Consider the following 17,458-nt stretch of genomic DNA (forward strand, 5'->3'; position numbering starts at 1 on the left):
GTAGCCTTTTCATTCTTCAGATACCATTAGAAATGTGTGAGATCTTTTAAAAAAAATGACTTTTTCAAATGCGATGATTGGACAGATTAGAAATTATATCTTAAGTAATAGTAGATACCCATTGTGCTACAATTAATGAAACAGAGGGCAAAGGAGCCCACTGTATCCATAAAAAAGATTTCAGCTTGCTGTTTGGGGCATAATGTCATGATTAAGTGCAGGAGTAGGGTAATTAGACTGCCTAGGTTTAAATTCTACCTTTACCATTTTATAAGTTGTATAGTCTTTGGAGAGTTATTTTACCACATTGGGCCTCAATTCCTTATCGATAAAGTGGAAATAATAATAGTACCTTACCCATAGGATTGTTGAAAGGATTAAATAAGCTAGTGCATAAAAGCACCTAGAGTGCCTAGTACATAGCAAGTGCCTGATAAAATATTAGGTGATTTTGTAATGTGTTTTTTAAAATCATAAGCTGGCCAGGGCGGTGGCTCACGCCTGTAATCCCAGCACTTTGAGAGGCAGAGGTGGGTGGATCACTTGAGACTAGGAGTTTGAGACTAGCCTGGCCAATATGGTGAAACCCCATCTCTACTAAAAATACAAAAAATTAACTGGGCATAGTGGTGCGTGCCTGTAATCCCAGCTACTCAGGAGGCTGAGGCACGAGAATTGCTTGAACCCAGGAGGTAGAGGTTGCAGTAAGCCAAGATCACGGCATAGCACTCCAAGCTGGGTGATAGAGCATGACTCTGTTTTTGTTTTAAAAGAAAAAAAAATCATAAGCTAAGTTAAAATTATGACAGTTCAGAAAGTAAATGTTTGATTTACTTATTTACTTCATGTTTTCTTTTTTAAAGCTTACAGCTGTTTTGGGAAAAGCCATACTTTCAACCCTTAGGCTTCAGTTCATTTTGCAAAAGAGAATGTTTAATAAGTCTTCTAAAGTGAATCTGCTTTCTAAAGCATGAATATGGTCACTTTATGTGAGACAAAAGACCTCAGATCTTGGCTGCTCTGACCATCTCTGTGATCCCTTCTAGAATTAATCAGTTTGTATACACACAGTCATAAGTTCTCATGATTGTGTAAAACTAGACTAGAAGATATATTTTACTTACTTTGTAAAGTCACTGAATTCATTGATGTCATAATCAGTTAAAGACTCTGGAAAAGCTTTTCAGCCAATATTTGGATGTAGCTTTATTCTATCAAAGAAATATGTGATAGTGTTTCCTAAAATTACCTTCAGCATTTAATGTGGCTTTTTAAATTAGCAAACTATTTGATATGCTTTATAGGACCGTTTATTGGGTAAATGATAGAAACATGTCAGATTCACAGAATGTACAACCTCCATATACATGCATAGTGTTTTGTTTTTTTTTTTTTGAATTATGTGTATTTTCATTTGTTTTTTCTTTTGTCTCCTGTAGGCCCTCCTGTCGGTCCTTCGAGAAAGCCATCGTTCAAGAACAGTTTTTAGGAAAGTTGGAGGATTTGTGTACATTACATCCTTGCTCGTTGCTATGGAAAGATCTTTGAGCTGTCCACCCAAGAATGGCTGGGAGAAAGTGAACCAGAATCAAGTGTTTGAACTTCTTCACACTGTGTTCTGCACGTTGACTGCAGCAATGCGCTATGAGCCAGCCAACTCTCATTTCTTCAAAACAGAGATTCAGTATGAGAAGTTGGCAGATGCTGTTCGATTTCTTGGCTGCTTCTCAGACCTAAGAAAAATAAGCACCATGAATGTCTTCCCCTCAAATACACAGCCATTTCAAAGACTTTTAGAGGAAGATGTAATCTCAATAGAATCAGTGTCACCCACGTTACGGCACTGCAGTAAACTTTTTATTTATCTTTACAAAGTAGCCACAGATTCTTTTGACAGGTATGGCTCTGCTCTGTCCTCTGAATTAAAGGGTGTATACTAAGCATGACTTCAACATTAAGACTTGAATTATGAGTTAATCCAAAAGAATATGAAAACAGATGACTCTTCTCCTATTTGTTTGAGGTGTATCGCTTTATTTTTGAATATTACTCTTGCTCTGGTATTGTTTTTTTTTTTTTTTTTAGCATGGAAGCCTGTGTACTATTTGTAAATTCGGGTTCAATTAGTTCTCATTGCAGTTATTGGAACAGTTTCTATGAAGTTTCCTTTAATGATAGTGTTTACTATTGTCTTTTTTCTTTTTAGCCTCAAAAGGTGCATCTGGACTTATTGATATGTGTTATCAATAGAACATCATTATGATTATTCTTATTTCCAGACACATACTCCATCATTCTCCACATATCATACTCCTCAAAAAATGATATAGTTCCCAAAGAGAGGTGTCAGTGTCTTGAACCGTCAAGTTCAAGAGGCCATCAGACTCAATATTTACTCATTCCTTCATGAAATAAGTACTTAACAAAAACCTGCTGCATGCCAAGTCACTGTGCTAGGCATTGAGGATTCAGCTCTGCACAGGGCTGTCTTGGTCCTTGCTATCTTTTAGCTAAAATATAGACACATAAATAAACAATTACATATAGTGTGACACATTCTACAATGGGGGAATCCAGGGTTCTCAGGCAGATTGTAGGAGAGCCACTTCATCTAGATCACTTATTTTCAGTGCTTCAACTGTGTTTTCAATGAAGATGTCACTTTGAAAATAATACTTCTAATTTATGCCCCAAGCGTTGTTGCTTTTAACTTACCATAGTTTTACTACATAAAATAAATGAACTGCCCTCATCAATAGACCATGTAACTCCATTGGATAGAGCTTGTAATAGGTTTTGTGTCCTTTTCTGTGGAATATCTGCTTTGAAGTATCAACTGAGATATTTCCTGCTTCTTAACAAGATTTCTTAGTCCTCAGTATTTACATTTAAAAATCCAAACAGCTATGACAACAATTGTAAAAAAAAAAAATCATTAAACTTCTGCTTTTCCCTATCTTGAAGTAAAATGCATATGTATAGTTAATTTATCGAAAACACAGGGCAGTGTAGTGTTCTAGGAATGAGCTATATAAATTTGTGTATTCAGATTCAACCTCTTTTCCCTTGATTTCTATTTATCCTAGTTAGAATACATCATTTTTAGTCACTGTCAAAAATAGGGCTTAGAGCACCCTGTTTAACAGATGTGTTAAATGTTAACATGAATGGAATAAGCATCTGCCGTGAGCATGCTTTTCTGTTTCATTCAGTGCTTGTGTTGTAGTCTTGTTCCTTGTTCCTGCTGAATATGGAAGATGTTCCTTATTAAACTTTTACTGGCATTTCTTGTGAAACTAACCAACTGCCAACCTGGTGTTCTCTTCTTCTAACCTCTCTAAACCACCCTGTCTGTTTTGTTGTCTGTAGTCGTGCAGAACAGATCCCTCCTTGCCTGACAAATGAGTCTTCTCTCCCCTCTCCTTGGGGTACACCAGCTTTGTCCAGGAAAAGGTACTGATCATATAAGAGAAGTCAGTCTCTATTTGTGTGGGGTTTCTTTTTTTCTGTGCTTATTTATGTTAACATGTTGATTGTGTTTTGTGATTTCAATTTTTTTTTGTTTTGTTTTGTTTTTACTTTTGGGGTTTTGGGGGGTGTTTTTAGATTTTAAAGATATCAATTTTTCATGAGAGTAAAATGTGTTGATGCTATGAAACTATGAAGGACATATATAATTTTGTCATCCAACTATTTTCGTAACTAAACTACACATTTTTGTTATAGAAAAAACATGTCTTTTATTAAAAATAAGTTAGAAATGTGGACTTAATGTCTCTAAGTAGAATACTTTTCCACTTTTTTTATTTTTCATTTTTTTTTATTTTTTACTTTAAACGTTGGGATCATTCTTTGGTTTTTACTGTTATTCCAAAATGAATTTCATAGCACCGAAAGGAACTGTGTATTTTCTCCATCAGATTCAACCAATTGAAGTATGTTGCTGTTATGAAAAATGCTCACAGCTAAGCTTTGAAAAAGTTAGTAAAAAACCCAGCCCAATACTTACTTTGATCAGTGCTCTGTAAATCTCTAAGCTGATCTAGTTGATCTTTTTAAAACTACCTTTAAAAAAATTCTACTCAGTTTTTTAAAAACTACAGTTGATTGATGCAACCTGCACATAAAATGATCATGGTCTGCAGTTGGCCCCAAATACTTCATTACTTTTCCTGTTTTCCTCATAACCAAAAATAAGTCCTTAACTCTTACATTAATATTCTTTCATTGAGGCTTTTAAAAAATGAATCCCAAGGTTCTGCTATATTGTTGTTTTAATCTTATTACTGTTGTTCAGATTTTGAAACTTGAAGATAGTTGGAGTTAGTACATCAAAAGTATTTGTTACGGATTCAGTATTTCAACATATTTGCATAGTAATATTAGGTATATGAAAAGATGTAATTTCATTTTTCTCTTAAATTTACACTTATAGCTTACTTTGCACAACAAACTATGGCATGGTTCAGAATAGTCTTAAATGAATATAGGATTGTTCAGTATATTCGTGCTTAAAAACTGCAATTTCTTTTTTTAAAAAAGCTGTTCCTAATTCAAGGAATGATAAACTAGATAAATTTGAGTTGATATCGTGTATTTTTCTGTTGCTAAAATGGTCGAGGTAAAAAATGTGTGTGTTTGAAAATTTGTGTTTGTTCATGAGCCCAAGGAATTGTTGAATATTAGAGAAATAATTTCAATTAGTAGTTTAAATTACTAAAAATCACAATTTAAAAATATGGTGATTATATCATAAATGAGTAAAGCCTTAAAATTTGCTGTTTAAAAACATTTAGTCCTTTTTAAGTATTAACCAAATGCCACAAAATAAAAATACACAGATTAAAAGGATACTTAAAAAAATACATCAGGGCCAGGTGCGGTGGCTCGCACCTGTAATCCTAGCACTTTGGGAGGCCAAGGCGGGTGGATTGCCTGAGGTCAGGAGTTTAAGACCAGCCTGGCAACACGGTGAAACCCCATCTCTACTAAAATACAAAAAAAAAAATTGGCCGGGCATGGCAGCGTGCACCTGTAATCCCAGCTACTCAGGAGCTGAGTCAGGAGAACTGCATGAACGAAGGAGGCGGAGGTTGCAGTGAGCCAAGATCACCGCACTGCACTCCAGCCTGGACTACAGAGCGAGACTCCATTTCCAAAAATACATCAGAACTTTCTATTTATTGAAATGGTAATTTGACAAAGGGAAAACAGCATTTTCTTTTTATTCTTAAAGAGTTACTTATGGCCTTAAATCAAAAACATATTGTCATCATTTACAGTGTAGCTCCATGTAGAGATAACCAGGTCTTTGACTTAAGGGAAAACTGTCACTAAATCAGTATAGCTAGTTGATTGAGCCCTAATCCGTGTGAATTCTCCATGAGTCTTACAAGTTGACATTACCCCAAGGACAGAAAGCCCCTGATACTGTTCATGCTAATACTAAGATGATTGTTGACATTTTCAGGTTGCCATTCTATTCAGCTTGCATACATTTTGCTCAGTGGTAAGAATCATAAGCTAGTAAAGAATATTATGTTTTTTACTTCACAAATTCAAGTCTAGTGACTTGAAATTAGAATTTAAGTCACACTATTTCTAGAACCTCTGAACAAATTACATCAGCTTATAGACATCTTTTTCTTGTAGCAAAACATACTGTTTTGCTGGCAAAAGGAGAAACCAAAATTTGACTGTGTTTTTATGGCTTGTGGAACACTCTCAGATGCTAAGGACGTTTTGAGCTTGTGATACTTGTCTGACATGTAATATCCAGGAGATTCTTCTCTAATTATTTTAAGGATTGGGGGAAAATGAGCTAGCTGACTTTATATTTGGAAAACTAAAACTCAAAACCTTTTTCATTGTTGATTATTCAGAAGGAATAATAGAACAGAATTATAGCTGAACAGTGTTCAGAGTTAGAAGAAGTGAATACAAAATAATAATCAGAACTCTACAGAATATAACTGCAATGGAACAAAAGGTGGCAAGTACTTGTTATTCTTCAAACATGGGATCCATTACTTAGTGCCTCTACACACCTGATGATAAGTTAAGCAAAGCAGATTCAGAATTTAAATATTATGTATTCCCAAAAGAGGTAGATGAATCTTAAATATATATGAGAATTTAGGTCAAAATATTAAATAGCAACCAAATTATGAAATGTAATTTTATCCTATCTTTGCAAATGGTTAGTTCTTGCTTGGGAATTAGCCATTTAATAAGCTTACCATAATTCCAAAATTTAAAAGGTGATACCTGTGGTGATACCTAGGTGATTTAATCAGAATTAATTTTGTATAATGCCTGTTGTAATACACCTAATTTTAGTTAATAAATACCGTGTTTTAGATATCAGCAATGTTTGCAATATTTTTCTGGTTTGAAAACAATGAATGTAATTCCTTTTTCAGAATATTGCTTTCTTATATAAGATAAAAAATGTACTACTGTAATAATTATATACAGGTTGAGTATTTCTTATCCAAAATACTTGGGACCAGAATTGTTTTAATTTCCAGTTTTTTGGATTTTGTAATATTTGCAATATATATAATGAGATATCTTGAGTATGGGACCCAAGTCCAGACACATAATTTACTTATGTTGCATATGCATCTTATACAAGTAGCCAGAAGATACTTTTATGTAATATTTTTAATAATTTTGTACATGAAACAAAGTTTTGACTGTGTTTTGACTCTGATCCATCATATAAGGTCAGATGTGAAATTTTCTACTTATGGCGTCATGTGGGTGCTTAAAAAGTTTTGGATTTTGGAGCATTTCAGATTTCAGATTTTTGGATTAGGGGTACTCAACCTGTGTTAGTAAAGAGTTCAGTGTCCAAAGATGTAAAGATTTCTTCCTGAGTGTATCAATAATCTAAATCCAAATCTCATCAAATCTGTCAATTTAGAAATGATTTTGGAAGGCCTATAACTAAAATAAGACAATTAGAATCTATGCGTATGTGTATATATGCAATGAAAACATGTTTAATGAAATTTTGGAATTCAGTGGTTATTTCTGATACATGCTAGATAAATTATGAATCTTTTTTCTAGATGGATCAAAATATTTAAAAGAATAAAGGGAGCAATATAAGAGGAGGATAACTGTTGGTAATACACATTTTGAATATTTTTCTTAGTAAGTTTAGAAATTAAATCTTTTTGAATGAAAAATGGCAGAATACAGGGAGTGAAAACATGAATGGGTAAAGGACATGCTGCCTTTTAAATAAACTAGGAGAGCCTATGTGCCTTTTTATAAGTAAAGCAGAACATTTTCCTAGAATCCCTGTTAAAAAGAGAACGGTATTTTTTTTAAACCATGGCAGTGCCAATTCTTTGCTACTAAATCACTGACGTAAAGCATCTGTTTCCCAAGCTGCTCTTGTCCCAGAGAGCTAAAACTGCATTGCTCTCTGTGACAGAGCTCAGCATTAGGCAAATTATGCTGAGACTAACTCATTGGAACAAAGAGTTCCCATAGGCTGAAGCCACAAGCATCTGTTTCTTAGTGCCAAGATGCAAAATGTGCAAAATTCATGAATTGTAGATGAGTAGTATGAAATAGAAAGTAGAGATCATTGATGAGAAGTAATGTGTACATTCAGGACATGGCTGGGCTTTCTAATTCATAGAAACTTTTTCTGTAAATTGCTTTCAAGTTTTTAAAAGTTGCAATGAATATTTTCAGTGATAATGAGGATAGATGCAGAAGATGAAAGTAGTTCCAAATAAGCTAAAGGAAAACTCCCACAATGCCAAATATATTTATTCTTGGATAGCTTAGACTCTGAGACAACCCTGACTCAGCTGACCCAGTTAGTTGTTGATTGTGTTACTCATGCACTAAGGAAAGGTTAAAACACATATAGGTAATTTCAAAAGATAAAATCTCACTGAGGGAATTAATTTAATTTGATCTCTCATCACGTATTATTGGAACTGTCATCTTCTAGAGCTTTGAATCACTGTGATTGTACCTGTTCTTTACATCTTCTGGTACAGGTGTCATTTTTTAATCAAACAATCCATATAGTAAATCAGTAAAAGTAAAAATCATATAAAGGCTATGAATAATGGATAGTTACATGGTCTGCACACACCCACCCACACACATGCAGACACACACACATATCAACTCGAGTTGATAATATATTCCTTTTTTTCTATCCCAACCTTAAGGTGTTTTCTAACAAGGCTTTTTGGTTATCAGTGGATGAAAGTAACTGAAGAGGAAGAGAATGTGATTGGAATTCAATACCAAATTTACTCTTTCTTTTTTTATAGGCATGCATATCATTCTGTTTCAACTCCCCCTGTTTACCCTCCTAAAAATGTTGCTGACCTGAAACTACATGTGACAACTTCATCTCTCCAGAGTTCTGATGCAGTCATCATTCATCCTGGAGCCATGCTTGCCATGCTGGACCTACTGGCCTCTGTTGGGTCAGTGACACAGCCAGAAGTAAGCTTGAATATGTTAGTTCCTTCCCGTCTGTAATGAAATGAATGAAAGGATGTGAGTATGATTATATGAGCTAGGGGGTTGAGGAAGAAAGTTAATATTACATACTAAAGTAGCTGAAGGGGAAAAAAAAGGATTTTTTTATTTGAGTGTTACCTTTCATGATAAATGGTAGATATGTATGTTTTAGAATCTAATTCATTCATTACAAAGACAACCAAGGTGGCTTCTTCTGGTGCTAGAATAATTCTGTTTCTCCTTATAAATCCTGCTCAGCAGTGGACATTGCTAACGAATAATACAGAAGGAAAAATGACTGAAGATACTACATTGAGGCTATTTGTCTGTTTTGACTTGTTGCACTCAAGAGTTTGAGTGAATTGGAGTTTGGGTGATGATTTTTATTAAAATGTTATATAGCCTCTAAGGCCTAAAGTGTCACAGATGTAAACAATAGGCTTTCCTTTAAACTAGTTATCTGCCCACCATTAAGAAGATTTTATCCCTGCTATTTCTATAAAAATAGAACTACTTTTAGTCATATAGTCATGTAATACAAAAGGCTTGGAAGAGAATAGAGTTCAGCTGCCTGTACTTCTAGCAAATTAAAATAGGACATGTTTGCCTAACCTGTTCTGGAATTGCTATATTGCTCTAAGCAAGTTACTTATCTGAATGTATTTGGAAGCATATAGAGACTTCATATTAAAAGGTATGCTCCTGGCCAGGCGTGGTGGCTCACGCCTGTAATCCCAGCACTTTGGGAGGCTGAGGCGGGTGTATCATGAGGTCAGGAGATCAAGACCATCCTGGCTAACACAGTGAAACTCTGCCTCTACTAAAAATACAAAAAATGCAAAAAATTAGCCTGGCATGGTGGCAGGCACCTGTAGTCCGAGCTACTCGGCGGACTGAGGCAGGAGAATTGCTTGAACCCAGGAGGCGGAGGTTGCAGTGAGCCGAGAGCCGAGATCACACCATTGCACTCCAACCTGGGTGACAGAGCAAGACTCTGTCTCAAAAAAAAAAAAAAAGTATGCTTCTGCCGGGTGCGGTGGCTCACGCCTGTAATCCTAACACTTGGGAGGCTGAGGCAGGTGGATCACCTGAGGTCAGGAGTTTGAGACCAGCCTAGCCAACATGGTGAAACCCTGTCTCTACTAAAAATACAAAAGTTAACTGGGCGTGGTGGTGGGCGCCTGTTATCCCAGTTACTTGGGAGGCTGTGGCAGGAGAATCACTTGAACCTGCAAGGCAGAGGTTGCAGTGAGGCGAGATCACACCATTGCACTCCAGCCTGGACAACAAGAGCGAAACTCCGTCTCAAAAAAAAAAAATTAAAAAGGTATGCTTCATGTGAAAAGAATTGTCATCTTTCTCACTAAGAATGACCTGACTGTGTGGATTTCTTTGTTGATTTTAGCATGCTTTGGATCTTCAACTTGCCGTGGCAAATATTTTGCAATCCCTGGTGCACACAGAAAGGAACCAGCAAGTCATGTGTGAAGCTGGTCTTCATGCACGACTGCTGCAGAGGTGCAGTGCTGCATTGGCTGATGAGGACCACTCACTGCACCCGCCCCTGCAGCGGATGTTTGAACGATTAGCCTCTCAGGCTCTGGAACCCATGGTGTTGAGGTAAGTTCTCTTTCATACTCAAATAGTCCACAATTAGTAATGTCAGTTTCTAGAGTCCTTATGATTCCAGAATTCCTGCCTTAATGGACATATATTCAGTTATCTATGGGCAAAATATAACAAAAATGGACAAAATACTCAAAATATGGCACTTAGAAACAAATAAATCTAGTTATAAGTAATCATTTAGTGTTTCTGTCCATCAGTTATTTCTTTCATTTGAATCTAGCAAGCTCTCACTTTCCTTTAAAAATGAAGTCATGCGTTTACTTTATATTTAATAACTTTTCATATATAAGAAGTTTTTAAAGAAATATTTTTTAACCTTTTAATTTTGAAATAATAGATTCACCATAAGTTGTGAATATAGATCCAAGAGTTTTCCTGTGCTCTTTGCCCATTTTCCTCCAGTAGTTACACCTTACATAACTATACTACAGTATCCAAACCAAGAAATTGATATTGGTATGATGTATTCATGTGCACATACAATTATCTGTTATCGTATCATGTGTAGATTCATGTAATCACCACACAATTACGATGTCACAAAGATTTCTCTAGTGCTACCTTTATTGTCATACCCACTCCCCTAACCCCAACATCGTTAGCCCTTAGCCCATGGAAATCACTGATCTGTTCTCCATCTCCATAGTTTTGTCGTTATGAGCAGGGGTCTCAAACCCCCGAGCCATGGACCAGTACTGGTCCATGTCCTGTTAGGAACTGGGCCGCACAGCAGGAGGTAAGCTGTGGGTGAGCCAGCATTACCGCCTGTGCTCTGCCTCCTGTCAAATCAGCAGTAGCATTAGATACTCATAGGAGCGTGAACCCTATTGTGAACTGTGCATGCAAGGGATCTAGGTTGGGCACTCCTTATGAGAATCTAACTAATCTAATACCTGATGATCTGAGGTGGAACAGTTTCATTCTGAAACCATCCTCCACAATCCATCTGTGAAAAAATTGTCTTCCACAAAACCGCTCCCTGATGCCAAAAAGGTTGGGTACCACTGATTTTGAGAATGTTACATAAATGAAGTTATACAGTATGTGATCTTTTGAGATTGTCTCTTCACTAATCATATTGCTCTTGAGCTGCACACAAGTTGTTACATGTATCAGTAGTTTTTTCTTTTTATTACTGAATAATGTTCCACAGTATGGATGTATCAGAGTTTGTGAATCATTCAAGAAATATATACTTACATATGTGTATTTCTTGAATGATTCATATATATCTGTCATTTCCTCCAGGAAGCCTCCTGCTTTGAGCCACCCTTCCAAAAGTCTGGGTAGGCTGCCCCTATATAAACTCTATAACACTGCTATTACATAACTTATTATTAGAGTACTCCTCTTTTATAAAACTTTTAAGAGCTTTCTTAAAAATGGTTGAAATTTATTTGTAAGTTTTTAAAACTGACTCCAAACTGATTGTGGATTAAGAAACTTTTATGCAGTAAACATTTGTTAAATGGTGTTGTATCAGGCTGTGTTCACGGCCTTTATAATGCCAAGATGAGTGAGATGGACCTACTCACTTCATCCATTATCTTGTAGTTGTACTCACCGTCCTAAAGTTTTGAAAATAGCATTGAGATTTTCCCCTGATCCTTTTTGGTAATCTGCTACTTTAAAAGTAGAGAAACACAGAGAGAGAGAGAGAGACATTGTCCCATACCTAATGCTACTATTTTACCAGATAACTTATATTGCATAGTTAGATAAGTAGAATAAGCAATGAAAATCAACCATTGGGTATGTTCAGTTTTCACAATTAGTGAGTTCTCAGAAAAAAGAAGTCAAATGATGGTACAAGTACTTTGCTACTTAAAAGCCATAGATTATAAACTAATTGTGTCTAACGTTCTACATGAAAAACTGGCAAACCTAACTTGTAAGCCTTTTTTGTTTCCTGCTGTAGGGAGTTGAAAATTTGGAGTATTCTACTTTTTTTTTTAACATGATGTTATAAATGACAGGTTATGGAGGGTTTATCCTCTTAAAAAATGTATAGTCTAGTAAAGAATACATGCAGATAAGCAGGAAATGAAAATATTGTTTATTAAGTTCGTAATAGCAGTGTTACAGAGTTTATATAGGGGCAGAGACTTTTGGAAGTGTGACTCAAAGCAGGCTTCCTGGAGGAAATGACAGTTAATGAAATAAAGTATGAGGCCAGGCAGTGTGGCTCATGCCTGTAATCCCAACACTTTGGGAGGCCAACGCAGGAGGATTACTTGAGGTCAGCAGTTTGAAATAAGCCTGAATAACATAGTGAGACCCTGTTTCTACAAAAAAAAAAAAAAAAAAAAAATATATATATATATATATATATGTATGTATGTATGTGTGTGTGTGTGTGTGTGTGTGTATTAACTAGCATGGTGGCGTGTGCCACCATGTTATTTGGGAGACTGAGGCCGAAGGATCTCTTGGGCCCAAGAGTTTGAGATTGCAGTGAGCTATGATCACACCACTGCACTCCAGTCTGGGTGACAGAGCAAGAGGCTGTCTCACACACACAAAAAAATGATGATAAACAAAAAACTCTAAAGTGTGGAAGAGAGTTAATCAGGTGAAAAAGTAAGGGCAAGAATTTTTTCCCCAACAAGAAAAACAAATATGGTGGTCCAGGGTAGAGAAGGAGTACAGCATTCTTAGGCAGTCAGAAGTTTTATGTATGTCTTAAGTAGAATTTATGATTGGGGGAAAGATGGAAGCAGTGAAGCTGGAGAGTACAGTAGAAATCATCTCATGTATGGTACTGAATGCTAGCTGTTTTGTGTTTTCAACTACAAGAAATGGACAGCCATGGAAGAGTCTTAAGCAATAGAGTGACACTGTGTAGATTTAAGTTCTGTGAGATACTGACTATAGTGAGGAATGGATTGAGTTGGGGCAATATTGGTGTCACAGGAGGTAATTAAGACTCTGTTTTAGGAATAGTAAAATAATATGGTCTGGGTGATAGCAAGAATGAGAGAAAAGAGCAGATTCCATATTTTTATGAGTAGAAATAGCAGGATTTTCTGATTTTCTGAATATGGAAAGTTAAAGAAAGAAGGAACAAAAACACATTTCAGTGAGATGCAGAACATAAGAAATGCCCTGGGGTTGGATATAAGGTGATGAGTTTGGTTTTAGAAATATTTGAGTTGGGGTTCTTCTTAAATATTATTAACTTCTAAAAAATGAATTTATAAAAATGTATAGCAGATATATAGCTATATGGTGATTAGATGTAAAACTAACACTGTGTATGTTTTACTATACTTGCATTTTTTGTATTGTAATTAGTCTGTTGGAATTTATTAAATTCCTTTTTTGAAAATGTTTGGTTTATGAATTATAATATTCTCAATGAAGGAATAACTGTCTAAAAAACATTCTAAAAAATATGTGTCAGATATATAGCTATATGGTGATTAAATGTAAAACTAACACTATATTGTTTTATTATACTTTGCATTTTTTAATTGTAATTAGTCTGTTGGAATTTATTAAATTCTTTTTCTGAATATTTGGTTTATGAATTATATAATAATCTCAATCAAGGAATAACTTTGCTTTGTCTCTTTCTTAGGGAGTTTTTACGTTTGGCAAGTCCTTTAAATTGTGGTGCCTGGGACAAAAAACTGCTAAAACAATATAGGGTCCACAAACCAAGTTCACTGAGTTATGAACCAGAAATGAGAAGTAAGTTGACTTTTGAAATTCCCTTTTTTGATTTATTTTATGAATGAAAATCATGTAGGGGCTGAATATTATTTCAAGAAGTTTGTGAAAGCAAAGAAAGAGAAGGGTTTATTATTTAAATAGGGAAACAGGCCCGGCGCGGTGGCTCACGCCTGTAATCCCAGCACTTTGGGAGGCCGAGACGGGCGGATCACAAGGTCAGGAGATCGAGACCACAGTGAAACCCCGTCTCTACTAAAAAATACAAAAAAAATTAGCCGGGCGCAGTGGTGGGCGCCTGTAGTCCCAGCTACTCGGGAGGCTGAGGCAGGAGAATGGCGTGAACCCGGGAGGCAGAGCTTGCAGTGAGCCGAAATCGTGCCACTGCACTCCAGCCTGGGCGACAGAGCAAGACTCCGTCTCAAAAAAAAAATAAATAAATAAATAAATAAGAATTGAGTTGTGATTTCCTTTGCTAAGAGTAGAAACAAAAATAGTTCCTTTCCCTAAGAGAATATTTGAAATATCTTTGTAGTTGCCTGAATATCCAGCACATTTAGGAGGAAAACAGTTTCCTATACTCATGTAGTTTATTTTGAGAGAGAATATTTTCTTCATTACATTTGTAATGTGTCCCTGGAGAGATAATGACAATCTGTTTAGAATTTGTCTTTTTATTCTTGAAATTGTTACCCTTTTTATAAATATAGGAATCTTTAAATTAAAGTACTTTTACGATCATGCATTTAGTTCTAATAATTGTAAGGAAAGAATTAATAATGGGGAAAAAATGGGAGAAGCAAGTTTCTGCCATTTATCTCTAATTTGTTTTATAATAAAGATGACCTATTTCTTTTCATTTTAATGCTCTAAAATTGTTTACTTTTCCCTCAAAGAGAATTAATAAATCATAGTTTTATGAAATAAAAGTATTTCCTGATTTGTAAACTATTAACTGAGATTTATAATTAAATTACATTGTATCAGTGGCTTTGATGACAATTATTTGAGATGTTTATTTTTATTTATACTCTAGTTTCCAACATTTCTGCAGTGTGCATATTGCTTTAGTAAAAAAGGAAACGCATGCTATTAAGTTTAAAAGTAAATGTACATTAAAACTGGATAATGATCTTGGCACTTAAAAAGAAAATTATTGTCTATTGAAACTGAAGTGGTATTTACAAATAAATCAGCCTTGTAAAGTTATTTTGAAATTCCATATGACATTTTCCCAAGAGATTTCCTTGACTTACAGGTAGTATGATCACATCTCTGGAAGGTCTGGGTACTGATAATGTTTTTAGCTTACATGAAGATAACCATTACCGGATAAGCAAGAGCCTGGTAAAATCTGCGGAAGGAAGTACTGTACCCCTGACCAGGGTGAAGTGTCTGGTCTCCATGACAACCCCACATGACATCAGACTTCATGGGTCATCAGTTACTCCAGCTTTTGTTGAATTTGACACATCACTTGAAGGGTTTGGGTAAGATATTTGCAAGGAAGCCAACCTTTATGATTTTATGCCTCATACTTGCCTTTACAAATAGATCTTTGGTTTTAAATATACTTAATTAAAATATATTTTACCATACTTAATATTTTTTAATTATTGAGTTTTTTGAGCATGCTATTTTAAGATTACTACATTTAATTATTTTTGTTTGTTATACTAAATAAATTGATATGACATAGGAATCCAAAATCTTAGGCCCATGGACCAAATCTGTTTTGTTAGTAACACTTTTGCAAATTTTTTTTTTTTTTGTAAATGAAGTTTTATTGGAAAACAGCCACACTCATTTATATTTCCTATGGCTGCTTTTGTGCTAGAGTGTCAGAGTTGAGTAGTCATGATGGAGACTGCCTGGTTCACAAAGCATAAAATATTTATGATTTGGCCCTTTCCAGAAAAAGTCTGCCAACATCTAATGTAATAAATATAAATGTATAGATAATATATAAATTAAAATTAGATTGAAAACTCTTTGGGTTTTATCATCATCTATCCTTCAAATTACCTAGTATAATAATTTATACATTATAAATATTCAATGACTGTCACTTCAAATGAATAAATTATTTCAAGTGGCAGAGATTATAGTAACAGAAATGGCAATAATGAATCTAAAAAATCTAAAAGAATTCATGAAGTTCAACAGCCTAAAATAGACACAAATGCTAATAGATCTGGTAGCTAGATCTGTTAGCTATTAGAGTTTTGTTTTTTTTTTTCCTTTTGAGTCAGAGTCTTGCCCTGTCACCCAGACTGGAGTGCAATGGCGCGATCTTGGCTCACTGCAACCTCCGCCTCTCAGGTTCAAGCATTTCTTCTGCCTCAGCCTCCCAAGTAGCTGGGATTATGGGCGCACGCCACCACGCCTGGCTGATTTTTGTATTTTTAGTGGAGATGGGGTTTCGCCATAGTGGCCAGGCTGGTCTCGAACTCCTGACCTCAAGTGATCTGCCCACCTTAGCCTCCCAACGTGCTAGGATTATAGGCGTGAGCCACTGTGCCCAGGCTTAGAGTGTTAATTCATAATTTTTATCTATACTAGTTGTTTGTGGGATTCTTATATTGATTGAAACCTCTGTGTTTTAAGAATATTATCATGGGTCGTTATCAAACAATAGATTAAAACATGATTGGGAATAGTCAAAAGCAATCAGTGGTAACAAGAGAGTGACAGTAAGGGGCACATGGGAGTTTTCCTTCAGTGATGAAATTGTTCTAATGTCTTGATTGGGTTTATACGTTAGAGTATGTTGCCATATGCATTTTGTATCTTAATTTTTTTTAAATTTAAGTTAAAAATGTTATTTTGGGAGATTTTAAAATTATGTCTTTTGATACCCTTACATAATTAAAAGAAGGGAAGGGCTTTGCGAGGCATCCAGATTTATTCCATGATCTTTTTTCTAGTCACCATTAAATACTGGCAGTTATTTCACTGTGGTAAGTGCACAGTGTTAAGAGAAGGAGTCATTGATCTCTAATATGTATGTTGTCTTTTCTTTAATAGATGTCTTTTTTTGCCCAGTTTGGCCCCTCATAATGCTCCTACAAATAATACCGTCACAACAGGTCTTATTGATGGGGCTGTGGTCAGTGGCATTGGTTCTGGTAAGTAATATTTGCTTTCTGCTTATGAGTTTTTTTTCTAGTAGATTATATATAATTTAGAGTTTATTTGCTTTTGTTGGCATCTTTTAAAAAATATAAATATTAATCAACACAGACTTTTTTTTTTTAATTTTTACTGTAGGTGAAAGATTCTTCCCTCCTCCCTCCGGCTTAAGTTACTCTAGCTGGTTTTGTATTGAACATTTTAGTTCTCCTCCAAATAACCACCCTGTCAGACTTCTTACTGTTGTGCGCCGAGCAAATTCTTCTGAGCAACATTACGTGTGCCTTGCAATAGTTCTATCAGCAAAAGACCGATCTCTGATTGTTTCCACCAAAGAGGAACTCCTCCAAAATTATGGTCAGTATTTGTTTTTTTTGTTTTCTTCTTTTGATTATAGAAGTATTAAAACTTCATTTTTGTATTTATTTTAAAAGTCCAGCTAATAATAACTTTTCAGATTAAATTATTATAGCATAGAGCAAGTTACATAAAACATTGAATATTGCTTACCAGTGAATTT

General features: G+C 35.2%; 1 protein-coding gene across 8 annotated transcripts in view; it reads left to right on the plus strand.

The window, feature by feature from the left end:
* WDFY3 (WD repeat and FYVE domain containing 3) overlaps positions 1–17,458 on the plus strand; it is a 296,015-nt gene that overhangs the window by 154,363 nt on the left and 124,194 nt on the right. For 7 of the 8 annotated variants that reach the window (XM_055111312.2, XM_034958524.3, XM_034958529.3 and 4 more), the window contains 8 exons: positions 1,440–1,897; positions 3,370–3,453; positions 8,310–8,487; positions 9,911–10,125; positions 13,715–13,827; positions 15,065–15,296; positions 16,834–16,934; positions 17,077–17,295. In XM_055111312.2, coding sequence (XP_054967287.2) covers positions 1,440–1,897; positions 3,370–3,453; positions 8,310–8,487; positions 9,911–10,125; positions 13,715–13,827; positions 15,065–15,296; positions 16,834–16,934; positions 17,077–17,295 — 1,600 coding nt within the window. The remainder of the gene's footprint in view (positions 1–1,439; positions 1,898–3,369; positions 3,454–8,309; positions 8,488–9,910; positions 10,126–13,714; positions 13,828–15,064; positions 15,297–16,833; positions 16,935–17,076; positions 17,296–17,458) is intronic. The other variant, XM_034958530.3, reaches the window with a different exon arrangement.

The sequence above is a fragment of the Pan paniscus genome, chromosome 3, assembly GCF_029289425.2.
Source record: "Pan paniscus chromosome 3, NHGRI_mPanPan1-v2.0_pri, whole genome shotgun sequence".
Classification (NCBI taxonomy): domain Eukaryota; kingdom Metazoa; phylum Chordata; class Mammalia; order Primates; family Hominidae; genus Pan; species Pan paniscus.